This window comes from Mytilus californianus, unplaced genomic scaffold (genome assembly GCF_021869535.1).
Source record: "Mytilus californianus isolate M0D057914Y unplaced genomic scaffold, xbMytCali1.0.p SCAF_9, whole genome shotgun sequence".
NCBI lineage: Eukaryota > Metazoa > Mollusca > Bivalvia > Mytilida > Mytilidae > Mytilus > Mytilus californianus.
In genome coordinates this window covers 57,365,418-57,385,410 of record NW_026262745.1, presented here as the reverse complement: position 1 = coordinate 57,385,410, position 19,993 = coordinate 57,365,418, and the positions used below count along the sequence as shown (strand labels likewise).

At 29.9% G+C, this 19,993-nt stretch overlaps 1 protein-coding gene across 1 annotated transcript in view; it reads left to right on the top strand.

Moving 5' to 3' along the window:
* LOC127715008 (ankyrin repeat domain-containing protein 50-like) overlaps nt 1–19,993 on the top strand; it is a 109,025-nt gene that overhangs the window by 65,920 nt on the left and 23,112 nt on the right. Inside the window, exon 8 of the mRNA XM_052221034.1 lies at nt 6,479–6,568. Within this exon, the coding sequence (XP_052076994.1) occupies nt 6,479–6,568 (90 nt within the window). The remainder of the gene's footprint in view (nt 1–6,478; nt 6,569–19,993) is intronic.

The following is a 19,993-nucleotide window of genomic DNA, read 5'->3' as shown; positions in this document are numbered from 1 at the left end:
CTCGTGATGGCGACCGTACAAACACGTCCTCCAAATGTAACAAATATGTTGTCAATCAAGAAATCAAGCATCTTGAAAACATGCGTTTCAGAGATATTTTTGCTTGGATCAGAGTGATTTTTTTACAAAAAAAAGATTGATCCCTCTTTAAGAAAAGATATGTGTATCTACGTTGACCATTCTTTTTCATGAAACAAAACAGGACCAACTCTTTCAATTTTTCTTTCAGTTTGAAATGGGGAATACTTGTGTAAAGTGTAGAAAAGTGAAATGTTTTAATAATATTGCAAGATGAAAGAGTCCTAGATTGTACGTACTCTTCGGAATTTTTTAGTATCCTCATTTGATTCACGCCACTTCTAAAATAGGTATTTTCACAATATTTTTGAAGCCCGGCTCTGATTGCTGATGTTGATGTCGATTATTTAGAAAGAATTTTTGTCAACAACAGGAACATTAAAAATAAGTTAATACAAATATAAAAAAATGAATAACAGATATTCTTCATCAGGTTAAGGTAAAATATAGTCTTATTAATATATTCTGACTTTTATAAACAATCTTGGACATAGTACAGTTTAAAACCAAATTAAAAAATGATAACGCTTGTACAGATCGAGGCTGCAATCAAAATTAATACATCCAGCTGCTGTCATTAGATGTACATATTTTTTTATATTTTTTGTTTTTATCTGAAATCTATCCGGAGTGATTCTATCCTTACACCAAGTAGTTTGTGTGTCAATAATGGTAATTTTCAATTGATGAGAAATATTGGCATCTTTATATTTAAATGTAATTACCTTTTTTTTTAAATTTTGGTGTTGTACACTTTTGGTCCGATTTATTTATTGTCTACAGTATTATTTTTTCATAATGATCTGTCGAGAGTGGAAAAATATCGTATTGCACGAGATTTGTTGACAAAATTTGCTGCTCTAATGATTTCTAGACAATATGCATACAAACTTAATCCTTCTTCAGAGGAAAGCAATAAAATTAGACGTCATCATTGAATTTTGACCAATGAAGAACTGAGATCAAACGATCCACGCATTTTTTTTAATAAAGATAATCAACTGATCAAAAGAGGATGAATTGGCTACGAATTAATGAAATATATAAACATATAAACATGTGACAACTTAAGGACATAAATCCCTCATCGGATAACTCATGGTTATACAGGGCTAGCACCTTAATTTATATATCCTTTGTCTCAAATTTAGCCCAACAATGTTAGATCTGCAACTTTGCATGTTCAAATGTTTGCTTGGTTCTTCCCTCAGCGAGATCCAAACCACCTACTCCTGAGACATCGTGGCAACACCTACTGCACTGTTGCAAACGCCCTAGACCATTCGACCAACAAAAATAAACGTTCGTAAATCAGTTAATAACATTCATACTTATGCAGGTCACATTGCAAAATAATTTATATTTATTTTTGATGGCCTTACTGTGGAATGTTGATGAGGGATGCATTGTAGGTAACATTTGCATTATTTGTCAACATACGAATAGATTTCTCGAGGAATACTTGACTTAGACACTTCTGCAAACACAAACAGGTTCCGCAGAATTTGGAGTTGCTTGAAAGCTATCAAAAGAGGGGAGGGCTCAGGAAAAATCAGGGGCACTTTTTTCTACTGGTTTCAAATGACACCGAAGCTAATTTGTACAGATTGTTGGTCAGTAAAAATACAGGTCCTTTGATTTATTATTCTTTTTGTTGTTGTATTCTAGCAGTTTGGATAATGTTCGCTCTTTTTTTAATAGTCGTGTGTTAATAGCCCTGTCTCTTCAAGCGGGTTTCGAGGTGACTCAGTCGTGTTTTAGTTGTTTCAGTGTTGGAAAATATTGTCTTGGCGATGAGTTCCTGACTGTCTAAATACCATGAGTGAATTTGATACATTGATGAGTGTTATTGGTAGAAGTGATAAATGCATCTAAATCCTCGTAATTTTTATTTTATTTATTTATTTCATATCTTCAGCATCTAAACCGGGACGAAGATTTAAGAATTTGTTTTCCTAATTTGCCCATAAATATGTAAGAATACGATGGAGACATTTTGGTACCAATAGCAGTAGCAGTATTTTGTAGATAATGATCTCCATCAAATGTGAATTTGTTGTTCTTGAGTAACAAATAGGATTTATTTGAACATTCTATTTAAGTGTTTTATTGTAAATAAATACCTCTCAACGTTGCAGCGTAGGTTTGAACGTTCCTGGTGACTAGTAAATCCATAAAATTGCTTCGGACGCACGAAACTGTAATCATTTTATTTTGAACACATAATTTTGGAAACTCGCGTGCCCTTTTCACCTAATTTTCTCTTTATTGGCTTAGTGTAAGTAATATTTTATTTTGAAAATAATAACGTAAACATTACAATATGACAGTTTTATTAGGTTTGGAAAACAAGTGAATTTTCAATTTTACAAATTCCTCTCCCATGATAACTTTATTGGCTTGATAAGTGTTCTGCTTGTTAATATATATTCGCTTATAGTATTGCCACATCCTGAAGATTTTTCATTGTTTGAAGACTGCATACAATTTAAAGAACGTATTCTTTAAATATGGATTCTTGTTTTCTATATACTACATGTACTATGTATTTTCCTTTGCTGACTGTTTTAATGAGATCTTTCATGTTTAAAAGTTTGTTTTTTGTCTAAAGTAAGGGTTTGAGTAACACGGTTTTTTACTAAATTTAAAAATTTCTGTAAAAATTGCTTTGATGAGTTTGAACAAATTGTTGGCTTCTTTGTCTGCCGATACGAACACTAAACGCTTTACGAGTACTTGAGTATTGTTTTAATCCGTGCGACGGCCAAACTACTTACAGTTTTGATTTCTAAATCATTTTCGAAACGTTATATGCAAACATCAACAATATTGAGAAATTTATTTAAATATAGGAATCAAGTAACTTGTTGTAAGATTTCTCCTGTTTATATTATTTTTACAATATAACGAGAGAGCAACTTTAATGACCTGACGAAACTCTTTGCAATTTATTTTCGACGGTGAACGGTATTTTGGTCTTTTTAATGATAATTGAAAACCTCTCGGTCTTGATCTCTATTTCCATGGCCATATACTACTATATGAATTCGATGTTTCAGAGTCTCATGTTGAAGGAGCATTTTTATCTATATTGACGTCTGACGTAACTCGCGTATACTTAAAATTAAACTTCTACTGTCCTTTTATACGTGTTAGAAATTACAGGTGGTTCTATGTATAAAATGGGAGGTATGAAGTTTTGTATGGTAAGGTCATTTAAAATACTGGACAAACTGATAAAATCAATGCAACTGTTAATGCATTCGATTTTTAGAAAATGCCTTTTATGATATCTAGGTTTGTCAATCCGAGAGAACAGTCTATGGCAAAAATGCTGTAATGAAACGTGTACACTCATATTTTGGACTGAAAAAAAAAACGACATTGTATTACGCTCGGAATAGATATTATATAATTTACAAATTAATATTTGACCCAGTTTGTATAATAATTGATTTCTACTTTTGTTTTTGAATATAGACAAAACGATTATTTGAAAAGTGTAAAATTATTTTGCTGTTTATTTCGTTGTTTTATGTTCTGTTCATTGCGATTGTCATGCCACCTATGATAACCCTGTCTGTTATAAAAAAAAAAGTCATAATATCAATAGAGGATGCTTTAGATTTGTTTGCTTGTCCCACGATATTTTCATATCGGCCAGGGGATAAGCAGTCTCCAGTCATTTAATCAAAGACAGATCGCAAATTGTACGGTAATCTACAAATTGTTTATGTGATTGTCCTTGTTGTTTTTGGCGGTTTGAAGTGGTTGGAATTTATAAATTGAATATTGTGTTTGAGTTTTTTAAATGGTACATAACATCTTGATGTTTTAGGTCTGCGAAAGAGGTAAATATGTTTTTGCATTCATGTGAAAAATGCATGTCCTACATTTTGAATACCGCATTTCAGTTATGTCATTTTCCAAAATATATTAGGCTTTGAGTTTTTTTAAGTGATGCCATAGGACATATATAGAATAAAATGCCTTTCGTTCACTGATTTCCAAACAGTATTACCTCAAGATTATCTGGAGCAGGTTTGTTATTTTCTGGCATGGCAAGGGGATATGTGTGGATATCATCATGCATTTTTGTTCTAGGCGGAGACGCATTGCCTCCTTTAACACAATTTGGGAAAGTGCTAAATTATGAAGGTCAATTTAGATTAGTGACAATTGAACTGATGTTAGTAGCGCAGTTTTTACGCACTTCGATATTCAAAGAGGGGAGAGTATTTTGAATATAGTCCATTCCGTAGTTTCATAATCATTTTTTTATAAAACAATTGAATAAGTAAAAGAGGCCGAAAGTTAAACATTGAATTAGATTATAAAAACAGAATTTAAGACAATGGATAGTGCAGTCCAATAATTCTTATAACAACTGTAAATACAAAATGTAACTGCCCGACGTTAAAGACATGAGTAAGATATAACAGACATTAATAAACAATAAGGGCAAATTAAAGAAATCATAAGAATACTTAGTAAAATCATGATAAGGGGATACATGATGAACTTATAGATGTAAGGGCATAGGACAAATGTAGCAATACACGCTTACGGTAGAAAGCTGTCTCATCAGAAAATAAACCCATAACAGTAAAATGTAAGTGCATTTACCACATGTACGGGGACAAGTTCTTATCTAGACTTGTTCCTGTACTTTAAAAAATTAATGGTTAAACTCAGTCACGTTCCGTTTACATTCTAGTTAATTGATCAATTTAAACACTTTCCCTTACTTTGGCAATGTATTTGCTTTAAGAATAGACTCATTTAAGGATTTAGGAATTTTTGTCATATGTTCGGACTCCTTGGGTTTGTCCTACTATACAGGGTAAAATATTTTGCCCCATATCACCCTCATGTCTTTTCATAGAAGTCTTCAATATGTCTTTGAAGGTCGTTATCAAAATTAAAGCAGATTTTAAATTTCATTTCCTACGATTTGAGACCAAAAAAAAATACAATGCTTAATATTAGGTGACATTCCGAGTCAGCCTTTTCTCGCCATTTAAAAAGAATCAAACATTTCGAAAAGGAAGTCAACAACCTATCAATATTTTTAGTTTATTTGTTCCTTAACTAATCTATTCCAATTGTTTGTATCAAATTGCAGTTCCAGATATTTTTAATTTCACCTGACGACACCCTTAAATAACAAGGACATTTTTAATCATACTGTGGCAATTTACCATAGGGAATGTAATTAAAATAAATATAATCCATTGTTAAAAGAAATAACTGTCTTTCTCTTGATGATGGTTTTTAAGTTGCACACGGGGTCTCTTTATACACATTTCCGACAAAAAAAAAAAGACGACTTGTTGAACAATATTTTTAATTTTCTATTTCATTAACTTATTGTTCGTTTTGCCCTACCTCATGAATTTATACATTTCAAAACCTGTTTGCTTTGTCCGTGGTTGTAATAATAATGACGTCTTGGATCTCAATGAAAGTTATACATGAAAGATGAGTAAATATAGGATTCGTAACCACAAATAGTATGAAACCTTAACTAAATTATTTTATAAATTCTAAGATTTGGTTAACTTTGAACACAATAATACGGTCTTAGATTGCTTTAAACCAACCATTTTTTCGAGAGTGAGTGAAAATTCTACGAATACAAATCGTTTGAATATTTCAAACTATATTCCTCTTGCATAAAAAATATAAATAAATCAAAAAGTTGGAAAATCATGATAATAAATCGTCGAGAAGTCGGCTGAAAAATGGAAAAGTATTCGCGATAATAAGTTGTGTAACATAAGTGTCTGTTACGGTTCTAACATTGATTATGTTATTGATAGATCAAAACATAACTAGAGCTGTATATAAAGATTTGAACACGTATGGCCCTATATTCTAACGAAACTTATACGTGGCATTGTACATGTTGTACAAAGTAAGGCTTTTCACAGACTGTTTAAAAGGAATTTACACGTAATCAGTTTGACATGTTTGATATAATCTGATTATTTTTTCATTCAACAAATCATGATTAATTCATTAGTTGTAATTGGCTCTGAAATAGCCTGCAGTAACTGCATCTACTCTTAGATCGGTTATGACTCTTGCCTATAAAGTTTTTATTTTACGATAAAGCAGGCTGTTGGTGTTTTGTTTGAATTGTTATACACTCTATAAGCATTGAATAGCTCACTATACATGCTATACGATATGGGATTTGCTCATTTATGCAGCCATACATTGCTTACACTCAGGTCATTTGGTCTCTTGTACAAAAATTGTGGCTTTAATACCATTTTAATACAATATTCTTACGTCACGTGCACTTCCTACTAGTTGTTTATCTGATTTTCCTCTTGATTTTATCAAAGTCAATTATAGGCATATTAATCAAACTAATTTATGAACATTTTTATAGGGTATCAAGTGCGAAAATGTGATTATCAAGATGATAAACAATGTGTCAACAATATTGAAACAGAACAGTTGGAGGCGCCTTCACCAAAAGGTAAGTAAATTGTTATAAATAAACATAATATTACATCAGAAATATCAAGTGCAATAGTTTTCAGTATTTATACATTTCGTTAAAAGAAGTGTTTTTTTTTCAAATATATTTATATTAGTAAATCGACTGAAAACTCCTTCCTGGGGTAACTCATGATGATTACATTATCACGTACCTCGGGTTAATGTAGTATTATTCAATAAACAACATATTTGAATATGTCGTGAAATTATAAGGCCATGCATGTTAAACTTTCACCTTAAAACCGATCGTTACATCTTTAAAATTTATTGTTTTCTTGTCTAAAGTCTAGCCTTTCTGAATTTGAAAGAAAGCATTGTTTGTAATAAGAGAAATTTGTATTGATTGTACAATCGCTTTGCCAAATGTATAGCACCCCTAGAATGTAAATGAAATCATTTGTTCTTTATTTGCACTGTAATTATGATCCAGATAAATAAAAAAAAATGAATAGAAATTTAAATGTAATATTTTTAGCGATTAAGCTACTATCAAGTTTACATAGTGAAAGACAAATATAGATTGTATATATCAGAGGCATTTTTCCCTTGAACGTCCAAACAAATTATCGTAGTTCAACCTAATTTAAATGTATAGAGTAATCTCGATATTGAATCCCGACGTTTGGAGAATTATGTAAAAAGAAAGTCCCGAATGACATGAGAAATACCAAGAACAGTATGTTTCACCATATGCACATTGTATTAAAATAGGTGTTACTGTTTGTTTGTTTTTTTTGTTTTTTTTTGTTGTTTTTTGTTGTTTTTTTTTTTATATAATTATATTAAACATAATTGAACTTGATAAAAACTCCAACCTGATTAACTGATGATAATTATAGAATAACTAATCCAGGAATATATTCAGTGAAGGACAGCACAATACATTAATTCACGAATGTGCGTAGTTAATTTTCAGTGTTGTGCGGTCAGGAGATGAATATTTTTCAATATTGCAATTCTCCAATTAGTTATTCTTTGTATTACGTTGTCCTTTGACTTTTAAATGGAGATAAAGTAAAATAAAAGAAGAAATGAATTATATCTTTTTCTATGCATTCTCAATTGTATTGATGCAGCGTCATCGATAAAAGTCATGGCAACACCTATAGTTGTATGATTTTAGATGAGTGAAATCATTAGATTTATATCATGCAATAATTGCAGTTGAATTGACTTCGGGTTTCACAATACTATTATATTAATCAATGCACTACACATATGAATAGTTCGTGTGAACTTTAACACCAACTAATTTTTGTTCTGCATAAATAATTGATTAATTTTAACAACAGTCTTTTTTAAGACTATGTATACTTGTAGAAGTATGTTATCACTATGTACAAACTAGATGGTCATTTATTCAAGTTATTACCATTTAAATATATTGCAAGTGCTGTGTCACTAGTGTCTTATTAAAGGATATGCCTGTCTATTTGCTCGTCAATAAAGCACAAATTTTATAGATGGACTGTACATCAAGAGAACTACATTTATTATGTTAAAAATAATGAAAATTCCTGTTGCACTGTGATAAGTAGACGTGTTACTAACTTAAATGTGTATACTCGACGCTGAGGATGACAAATTAGGCTTTAAATGTTGGGACTTTGTCAGCACATAGATTATCAGTTAAAACTGGTAAAAGCTAATTTGTGTGATGTTCAACAGATATTCAACACACTTTTTGATTCATAAGTGGTGTAAGGAATCAAACACTGTAGATACATCTATTCTCGCTCGCCTGGCCGCAGGCCAGACTTTCATCAAATCATATAGCAAAGTATTTTGGTATGTATTGTGTGTAAGACATCTGAAAGTTCTCATCTTGAGTAAATACCTCTTTGAGTGAAACAGTCGGTCACTATTGATTTTGAAAACTCAAAAAAAAAAAAATATGAAGGACATACAGTTTTAATATATTTAATATATAAGGATTGGCAAGAGGTTAATTTTTCTCATTCATAACTTTTTTCTCGGCTTCTCTTCTCTCCTTTCTTCTAGATTTGATTCCTTTCTGTCACCCCCTTGACTTCTACAGTACTTGCAACTTTAGGCGTTACTGTTTGACGTAGAGGTGGGACGACAGTCTATGTGCCGTCTATTTCAGCTTCCGTTTGGCAATTTTAAATATTGTAAAAGATCGATTTGTACGTGTTTTAAAATCAAATGTACTCTACTGCATTCATGGAAAATATAGCAAGTTTTCACAGAGGAATATTTATTGATGATCGAAAATCAGTTTTACATAAAAAAAATTAAGGTATTCTTTACTTCGCTTTTGGTAAATTGTATCTTTGAAGATTATTTTCCGTAATGGCGGGAATTTTATTCGATGTCTATAAAAATACAAGGCACAAGTTTTTGTTAATATTTCGTTAGTGCGCCAGTAGAAATCATTGCAATTTTTAACAGTTAAAGAATATTGTTTATACAGCCTAACACGTAAAAGGTCTACTTAAGTCTCCATTCTTTGCTGCATAGTACGACGCTAAAAAACGACGATTTTCAAATAAAATGTCCAAATATATTTGTCAAAAACGTAAGTGAATACGTAACCCTTAGGCATAAAAACTACTTTTTTGTGTATTTTGATTATATTCAAGATAGAATGAAAATGTTTTACCCGAAAAAACCATGTAATAAAATAGCTTTTTAAAATTGTGTGTAATTTGTGTATTGGCCAGCTTCGTCTTCTAATTGTGTATTTTCGTTTTTTATTTTAGTACAGATAAATGAAGTTCGAATGAGTACAATATTTATAATTTTTGTAATGAATAAATAAAACCTTAAAATCAATCAAATGAATGCCCTTAATGTCCATATCGTATGAAATGAGCCCTTGGGGATAAGCAGTGTTATACGTAATTAATTATGACAAGTATGTTTATATTCCCGACAAATAATGACAATTACCAAATTCGTTTATTATTTGAACAAATAATGACAATTACCAAATTCGTTTATTATTTGAACAAATAATGACAATTACCAAATTCGTTTATTATTTGAACATGAATGTATATTGTATTACCAATACAAGTGTATATATAACTGATCATATTTATAATCTCAGTCAACAAATTTCGAATGTCCAGGTGCACCATGTAGAACGCCATATGCGGGGTGTCGGCTATGTTTGACACGGGGTGGCGGTTTTGAAGCGGAGAAAAACGATCAAGGTAACTTGCATCTGAAGCCTCAAAATCTACAACACAGAAAACTACGGAGAGGTGTTTGAGAAAACAGAGCACTGAAGAAGTCTGCTTCTGCTTGCTGGAAATAGATTATGGTTCGGTTCCTTCCGTGCAATACATTATGTGGTACTAACAATTTTAAAAAAAGAAATTTTGATACTTGAACTTACCTTGATCGGTTTTTCTTCTCTTCAAAACCTCCACCCCGTGTCAAACATAGCCGACACCCCGGATGTGGCGTTCTACACGGTGAGGTTATGTTCACGCCACGAACTGCTTATAATAAATGACACGTTACCAATGAGACCGATTGATTATATAAGACAAATCTGCGTGCCGTGTGCAGAGTGTCGTCCCTCCTCTGTGTTTGACGGGAACTTGACTGATCGGTGAATGATCGGTGACGGATGTTTGACTGATCGATGAATGATCGGTGATCGATGAGCCATATAATCCGTCAGATACGTAAAATAAGCTATGTGAGAGTAACAGTGACAACGGTCTGCGATCGATCAGTAAATTAATTGTATGCACGGATTGGACGGATACGTATATAATTAAAATTCTTATGTAAAACGAACTCCACAGTATTTACATGCGATAAACGTGGACCTCTACGAAGACACCTTTACTCGTTAATTTGTAATCAACTTGTTCGCAATTATACATAAAAAATTATAAATAAATTACTTTTCACGCATTATATATGCATTTTTTCATTATTAGTTCTCTTATTTTATTGCAAAATAAATTAAATAATTGCAGAATAATGTCATGTTCAGAATGTTTCTGTATCACTAAAAAGAAATAAGTTATAATTTGAAATAAGTACCCTATTTAGCATTTTGATGTCACTAGATGATGAAAATAAAAATAATATAACCGTAAAGATACTGAAAGCTTTGTTTGTGTTGATTAATAGTGCAATTATTTCTTTATTTTAATAGAAATCATGAACCACCATTGGAATTTATTAGTTTTTGTACTTCAGGATCAGTCGTATTTTACAAATAATGATAAATATCATAATAAAGCTACTAAAATTGTGTTTGTATTGTTTGAATATGTCAATATTTCTTCTTTTTATCTAAAATAATGCAATGTTTTTTACCAAATTATGAACTGTCATTTGATTTTAGTACTTTTTGTACATCAGAATTGGTTGTTTTTCATAAAATATACTGAATTTCAGGGAAAAATGCTAAAATTTTGTTCGCATCGCTTTGATAATTTATGCAAATATTTCTTCTTTTATATTAGAAATAATGCAACGTCATTTGTACTCAGTCATTATGAATTGCTTTAGATAATTAATTTTGTATAAGATAATGGAAATTATGAACTGCCATTGGAACTTAAAACTTTTTGTACATGAGGATTGGTTGTTTTTCATAAAGTATGCTGAATTTCAGGGAAAAAAATGCTAAATATTTTTTCTTTTTATCAAATATAATGCAATGTTATTTGCCAAATTATGATACGCCATTTGATTTGAGTACTTTTTGTACATCAAGATTGGTTGTTTTTCACAAAATATGCTGAATTTCAGGGAAAAAATGCTAAAAAAAATTTCGCATCGCTTTAAAATGCAAATATTTCTTTTTTTATATCAAAATTAATGCAACGTCATTTCTACTCAGTCATTATCAATACCTTTAGATAATTAATTTTGTATAAGATGTGAATAATATAAGGATAAAGATACTTAAACTTTGTTTGTGCTGAATACATGTAATACTGCATTTATTTCTTTCTTTTAATGGAAATTATGAACTGCTATTGGGATAAAAAATTTGTGTAACAGGATTGGGCATTTTTCATAAAATATGCTGAATTTCAAGGAAAAGATACTAAAATTTTGTTCACATTGCTTACAAATGCCAGTATTTCTTTTTTTATATCAGAAATAATGCAACGTCATTCGCAATCAGTCTTTATAAATGCCTTTAATCAATTTTGTATAAGATGTGAATAATATAATGATAAAGATACTGAAACTTTTGTTTGTGTTGATTAAGAACTCATTTATTTCTTTATTTAAATGGAAATCATGAACCGTCATTGCAATTTAGTACTTATAGCTCATCAGGATAGGTTGTTTGTTTACCAATAATGATACATATCAGAGAAAAGATAGTTTAATTTGTTCGAATTGTTTAAATATGCCAATATTTCTTCTTTTTATCCAAAATAATGCAATGTTATTTGTCAAATTATGAACCGCCATTTGATGTTAGTATTTTTTGTACATCAGAATTGGTTGTATTTCATAAAATATGCTGAATATCAGGAAAAAAATGCTTAAATTTGTTTGCATAGCTTAAAAATGTAAATATTTCTTTCTTTTGTAACAGAAATAAGGCAACATCATTTCCATCAGTCAATATAAATGCCTTTAGATAGGTTATTGTGTATAAGATGTGAAAGATACTTAGGGTTTTGTTTGTGTTGAATAAGAATGTATTTATTTTTTTATTTTATGAAAATCATGAACCGCCATTGGAATTTAGTACACTTTGTACATCAGGATTGTTTTTGGGTTTTTTTTACAAAAAATGATATATATCAGAGAAAAGATAGCAAAATTGTGTTCGCATTGTTTAGATTATAATTCTTCTTTTTATCCAAAATGATGCAATGTTAATGTTTCTTATGATGATTATCAGAGAAAAGATGTTAAAATTTTCTTTGCATTATTTCAAAAGGCCAAAATTTCTTCTTTTTATTATCAATAATGCACTCATGTTAACAATCAGTAATTTCAAAAGTTATTTTTTATAAAATATGAAGAAAATAAGTATGAAGGTATTTAATCTTTTGTTTGTGTTGAATAAAAATTCAATCATTTCTATATTTTAATAGAAATTATGAACTGCCATTGGATTTTAGTATTTTTGTACATCAGGATGGGTTGTTTTTCATAAAATTGAATGAATATCAGAGAACGATACTAGAATGCTGTTCACATTCTTTAAAATTACCCAATATTTCTTCTTTATCAAAAACAATTAAATGATGATAAAAAAATGTTAAAAGACACTGTTAAATCACCACAAGCAGCCATTATAAGTGCAAATTACAATGAACAATATTCAAGAAAAAATAATATCAAGGTTATGAATTTTCAAAGATGTGAAAAACAAGACTTACGATCAGATTTCATTGAGAAAGTAAGGAGAGATTTGAATGTGCAGTTACAAGAGCGAGATGTAGAAGCTATCCATCGCCTGCCCTCAGAACAACCGTGGCCAAACCCTGTGATTGTTAGCATTTTTAATGGTGATGTCAAAAGGAGCATAATAAGAGTGAGAAAAGACTTAAAGGACCATGTACGATTCTCTGATGATGTCACAAGGAGAAATATGAAACAGATAACCCAACTTAGGGACATGGAATGCTTTGAATTAGTGTGGTACCATAATTGTGTGGTTTTTGGAAGAACTGAAGATGGAATGCAACTCAAATTTAGACTCTTTGATGACGTTCGAAGAAGACTGCAGGAAAGAAAATAAACACTTGATTTTCTAAATTGAACTTAAGTGATAGTTTTTGTCTATACATATGTTAACATAGAAATTTGAAAACAAATTATATTAATATATTCAATCATTGTGAATACTATTAAATAAATGTTTAAAAACATTAGGATAGCAAAATTATGTTTAAAAATATTAATTCCGCAACACTGAAAAGTTTGACATAAAAAGTATAGAATGGTACTTTTGTTTTGCCATATTGAATCATTTTGAATATGATTTTAATCTTTTTTCATTACAATTTCTTCAATTTTACTGTCGTTAATTTCTGCGAATTATCCTGTTTGATATTTATATGTCCTGTTACTGTCTGCAATGTTGTGTTGTTTTTGAAAAAAATAATTATGTTCTATATTGATACAAAGCTATTACTAATATGGGTTCTTTAAAAATTATGTCTGTTATAATTGTCAGGGACTGATCATGAGAGACAAAGAAAAAAGAAACGATGTCTTTAATATGCTGAAGTTAAAAGCATATACTATTTACTGTATCCAGGATACACATTTTACAAGTGATTTAGAAAATAGCTTTAGATCTATGTGGGGATATGAAAGTTATTTTCTTCTATAAGTTCAAATTCTAGAGGAGTTGCTATATCATGCAACAATAATTTTGAGTTTAAAAGTGTTAAAAGAAAAAAAAAAGATATAAATGGTAACTATTTAATTTTAGAAGTTTTTGTAGAAAATCAAAAGAAATATTTCAGTGTGCTTATATGGACCAAATATGGATAGTCCTGAATGTTTTGATAATATCATGAGCATTGTTGATGATTTTGAAAAGGAAAGTTACATAATTTTTGGTGATTTCAATCTTGTACAGAACCCTTATATAGATTATTGTAACTACAAACATACTAATAACCCTAAGGTTAGAGAAAGTATTTTAGAATACATCGAAGAAAGAAGTTTAATAGATCCATTTAGGGAGCTTTATCCCAATGTACAAAGGTATACTTGGAGAAAAGGAACTCCATTTTAACAGGCTAGATTAGACTTCTTTCTTCTTACAGATTATATGTTAAATAGTCTCAAAAACTGCGAAGTACATCCAAGCTATCGTTCAGATCATGCTATGGTATTACTTAAACTGGAATTTAATCCTTTTATTAGAGGAAAAGGTTGATGGAAGTTCAACAACTCCTTACGGTATGATATGGAATATATAAATACAGTAAAACAACAGATTAGTGAAATCAAAGCGCAATATTGTGCACTTGTTTATAGTTTCGATAATATTGATGAGATTGATAATGAAGATATTCAATTGAAAATTAATCCCCAACTTTTTCTTGAAACTTTATTGATGGAAATCAGGGAAAAAGGTATTTCTTATTCCAGTTAATAAAAGAGGGAATCTGAAAAAAGGGAAACAACTTTACGAAATTAAATTATACAGTTAGAGGATAATGTTGACGAACTTTCAATAACTTAACTTGAGAGCAAAAAAATGAACTTACGTATTAAGAAGTTAAATTGTAAAATAGTAAGATCACGTGTTCAATGAATAGAAGAAGGAGTCAAACCAACCAACTATTTTTGTGGACTGGAGTCAAAACATTTTATGAGTAAAATTATATCAAAAATTTAAAGAGATAATCGGGTAATACTTACTAATCAGAACAATATTTTAAAAGAAGTAAAGCTTGTCTATGAAAATTTATATAAGAAGAGAGATAACTCAATTTCAGTAGCTCATCTGAAAGAAGATCTCAAAAATGTAAATGTTCCAATACTTTCAAGTGATGAGAAGTAGAGCTTGGAGGGTAGAATTACAGTCAAAGAGGCCGGACAAGCATTAAAAAATATAAAAATAATAAAACTCCTGGCTCTGAAGGCTGTCAACTGAATTTTTCAATTTTTTTCGCAAGGATCTCCAGTTTTTTGTGGTTGAATCTTTAAATTATGATTCAGAACAAGGGTGTATTGTCAGTAACATAAGAGTAAGGAATTATTACTTGTCTTCCAAAAGGAAATAAACCTCGTCATTTTTTGAAAAATTGGCGTCCTATTTCACTTTTAAACACTGCCTATAAAATTGGGTCAGCAGTAATTGCAAACAGATTTAAAAGTGTCCTTGTCAAACGTATTAATCTAGATCAGACCGGTTTTATTAGTGGCAGGTACATAGAAAATATAAGGCTTTTATATGATATCATGCAATACACAGAAGATCATGAAATACCTGGGCTCTTGTTGTTTATTGATTTCGAAAAAGCTTTTGCTTTGGATTTTATACTAAATGTTTTAAAGTTCTTTAATTTTGGGATATCAATTGTCAACTGGATAAAAGCGTTTTATAATAATATCAAGTCTGCAGTTATACAGGGGGAAATCTTTCTGATTCTTTAACATAGGTTGGGGCTGCCGACAAGGTGATGCGCTTTCACCTTATCTCTTCATCTTACATGCTGAAATTCTTGCACTCAAGATAAGAGGAAATAAGGAAATTTGTGGTATTAAAGTTACTCAAGTTGAGCATAAGTTGTCAGAGTTTGCTGATGACACTTCATTGATTTTAGATGGTAGTGAAAAATCTTTATATGAATACTTATCTAAATTAGACTGGTTTGTAAAAATATCTGGTTTAAATATAAATTTTGCAAAAACACAAGTTATTTGGATTGGAAGTAAAAAGTATAGCAAGGACATTTTATCTCTCTGTAAACCTTTCGTGGAGAGAGACAACTTTTAAATTATTTGTGGATTTAGATACTTATTGTCAAAACTGACATAATATATTAGTTTATCTTACAACACAATTTATTATGTACTAAATTCTTACAGGATATTTTTTTACCTCTTCCTTTTTCATAAAATACTTCACCCTTCTCATGTGGTACATACACATTTTACTCAAATTATCTTTCTTTCCGTAATTATATTCTCTTTTCATATATATATATATATATATATATTTAAAAATGAATATTTAACAATGTTTATTGTAATAAATGAATAGATATTCAAAAGTATAGCTAATATGACTGTATGTATTTTGATGTGTTGTATTTGTTGTAACTCTTGAAAATAATAAAAACTGAAAAAAAGAAAAAAAGTTCAATATTATTTGTATTATTGATTTCAATGTCCTATAGATAAGTTTTTGTGTATAAAATTTTAAAAATACAAGGATGAGAATCCTTACATTTTTGTTTGTGTTGAATAAGAATCGAATAACTTCTTTATTTTAATAATGAACCGCCGTTTGATTTTTGTATATCAGGGTCAGTTGTTTTTCATAAAATATACTGAGTTTAAGGGAAAAAATACCAAAATATTGTTCGCATTGCTTAGAAATGCAAATTTTTCTTCTTTTATATCAGAAATAATGCAACGTCATTTGCAATCAGCCATTATACATTCCTTTACATAAGTAATTTTGTATAAGATGTGAATAATATAAGGATAAATATACTTAAGCATTTGTTTGTGTTAATTAAGAATGCAATTAATTCTTTATTATAATGGAAATCATTAACCGCCATTGGAATTTAGTACTTTTTGTTCATCAAGATATGTTGTTTTTCTTAAAATATGAATATCAGATAAAAGATGCTAACATTTTGTTTGCATTTTTTAAAAATGCCAATACTTCTTCTTTTTATAAAATAAAATGCACTGTTGTTAACAATCAGTTATTTTAAATTCCTCAGGCTAAACATTTTTTTTTTTATTAAACGTGAATAAAATAAGGATAAACATGATAGCGATACTAAATCTTTTGTTTGTGTTGAATAAGAATTTAATCATTTCTTTTTTTAATAGATATCATGAATTGCCATTGGATTTTAGTATTTTTGTACATCAGGATGGGTTGTTTTTCATAAAATTGAATGAATATCAGAGAACGATACTAGAATGTTGTTCACATTCTTTAAATTTTAGTACTTTTTGTACATCATGATGGGTTGTTTTTCATAAAACTAAATGAATATCAGAGAAATTATACTAAAATGTTGTGCGCATTGTTTAAAACTATCAATATTTCTTCTTTTTATAAAAAATGATGCAATTTTATTGGTAATCATTTTCTTCAAAGCCCATAAGTCTTTTTTTTGATAAAATTTTAGTATTGTAAGGATGAAAATACTAAAACTTTTGTTTGTGTTGAATAAGAATGTAACAATTTCTTTATTTTAATAGAAATTATGAACTGCCATTGTAGTACTAATTGTTAATCAGAATTGGTTGTTTTTCATAAAATTAAATAAAATTAAAAAAAATATCAGAGAAAATATACTTAAAAGTTGTTTGCATTCTTCATAATTACCAATTTTTATTCTTTTTATTAAAAATGTCTCCAGGTAAGTTTTTTGATAATTTTTAAACTTTTGTTTGTGTTGAATAAGAATGAAATATTTTTTTAGCTCACCTGGCCCAAACGGGCCAAGAGAGCTTTTCTCATCACTTGGTGTCCGTCGTCCGTCGTCGTCGTCATCCGTTAACTTTTACAAAAATCTTCTCCTCTGAAACTACTGGGCTAAATTAAACCACACTTGGCCTAAATCATCCTTCGGGTATCTAGTTTAAAAAATCTATCCGATGACCCGCCCATCAACCAAGATGGCCGCCATGGTTAAAAATAGAACATGGGGTGAATGCAGTTTTTGGCTTATATCTCTGAAACCAAAGCATTTAGAGCAAATCTGACACGGAATAAAAATGTTTATCAGGTCAAGATCTATCTGCCCTGAAATTTTCAGACGAATCAGACAACCCGTTGTTGGGTTACTGCCCCTGAATTGGTAATTTTAAGGAAATTTTGCGGTTTTTGGTTATTATCTTGAATATTAGAATAGATCGAGATAAACTGTAAACAGCAAAATTGTTCAGCAAACTAAGATCTACCCCATAAGGAGTCATTGCCCTTTAAAGTCAATTTTTCACAATGTTTTGTAAATTTTTGTAATCTTTTACAAAAATCTTCTTCTCTGAAACTACTGGGCCAAATTAAACCAAACTTGGCCTAAATCATTCTTAGGGTATTTAATTTAAAAAAATGTATCCGAAGAACTCGTCCATCAACCAAGATAGCCACCATGGCTAAAAATAGAACATGGGGGTAAAATGCAATTATTCTTATATATCTGAAACTAAAGCATTTAGAGCAAATCTGAAACGAGGTAAAAATGTTTGTCAGGTCAAGATCTATCTGTCCAGAAATTTTCACACGTATCAGAAAACCTGTTGTTGGGTCGATGCCCCTGAATTGGTAATTTAAGGAAATTTTGCAGTTTTTGATTAGTATCTTGAATATTATAATAGATAAAGATAAACTGTAAACAGCAAAAATGTCCAACAAAGTAAGGTCTACAAATAAGTCAACATGATCAAAATTGTCAATTGACCCCTTCAGGAGTTATTGCCCTTTAAAGTCAATTTTTCACAATTTTCGTAAATGTTTAATATTTTACAAAAATCTTTTCCTTTGAAACTACTGGGCCAAGTTCATTATAGATAGAGATAACTGTAAACAACAAGAATGTTCAGTAAAGTAAGATCTACAAACAAGTCGCCTTCACCAAAATTGTAAATTTACCTCTTAAGGGGTTATTGCCGTTTAAAGTCAATTTTTCACATTTTTTTTTAAATCTTTGTTATTTTTTACAGAAAATCTTCTCTTCTTAATCTACTGGGCCAAATTGAATTAATAGCATATACTTATAGTGGGTAAATGCCCTTCTCTTTAGCATATACTTATTGTGGGTGAATGCGCTTTTCTTTCAGCATACTTATATTGGGAGAATGCCCCCCAGACCTGGCGAATTAGCCGGGGTTAGAGGAACCCCTGCCCAAATGTTTTTTAAAGGGTGCTCCAAAAAAAAATTTTAAGGCATTTTCAACTTAATACTGGCCTTGGTGGATTCAATAAAGCTTCAGTTTTAGACTTTTAACAGTATTTTTCTTTTCGTCATGTTACAGACCTGGGTATACACCAAAGCCATTTTTTTTTCTTTTGACAGTATTTTATTACTGTATGTGTGCTATTAACCTACCTTCATTATATGTTCTTTTAGCATAATTAATTGGGGCCCATCTCCCAAGACCCATCAGGGTAATCCAGATAAGGGGGACCCATATCATTTTTTTTTAGTTTGACTGTGTTACCTTTAGATATGTTCATTTTATATTGACTTTAGGGATTACAAATCTTGAAAAATAGAATAAATTCAATGTATAAAATATTTTCATATTTTAAATTTTTTTATATAAACATGTCTGATAAAATTAGATATATTATAGGCCTTGAATAAGAAATATTTGAACCATGCTTTTAAATTTATTAGTATGAAGACTATATTATAAAAGTCCAATTTTTTATGGTATTTATTGGACTTTGTTGTGATATATTTTTTGCGGTATTAAGATAAAGCGGAACTCTTCAATGAAAAGGCATATATACTGCTTTTGAATTTTTACCAGAGTAAGAACAAATGAAATACTATTTTGGGAACAAAAACAATTGTTCAGCATTTCAAGGACGTAAAATTTATCAAATGAAATGTTTCAGATTGGAATAAAATAAGCAAAGAATGTGTATAACATTATCTGAGGAAATATATTGTTACCAGTATAAATCTTTAAAAAATAATAACGTTACCCTATTAATTTGTAATGTATAGTTTGAAAATATCAAATATTATATAATAGGAAAAATATCTCCTTG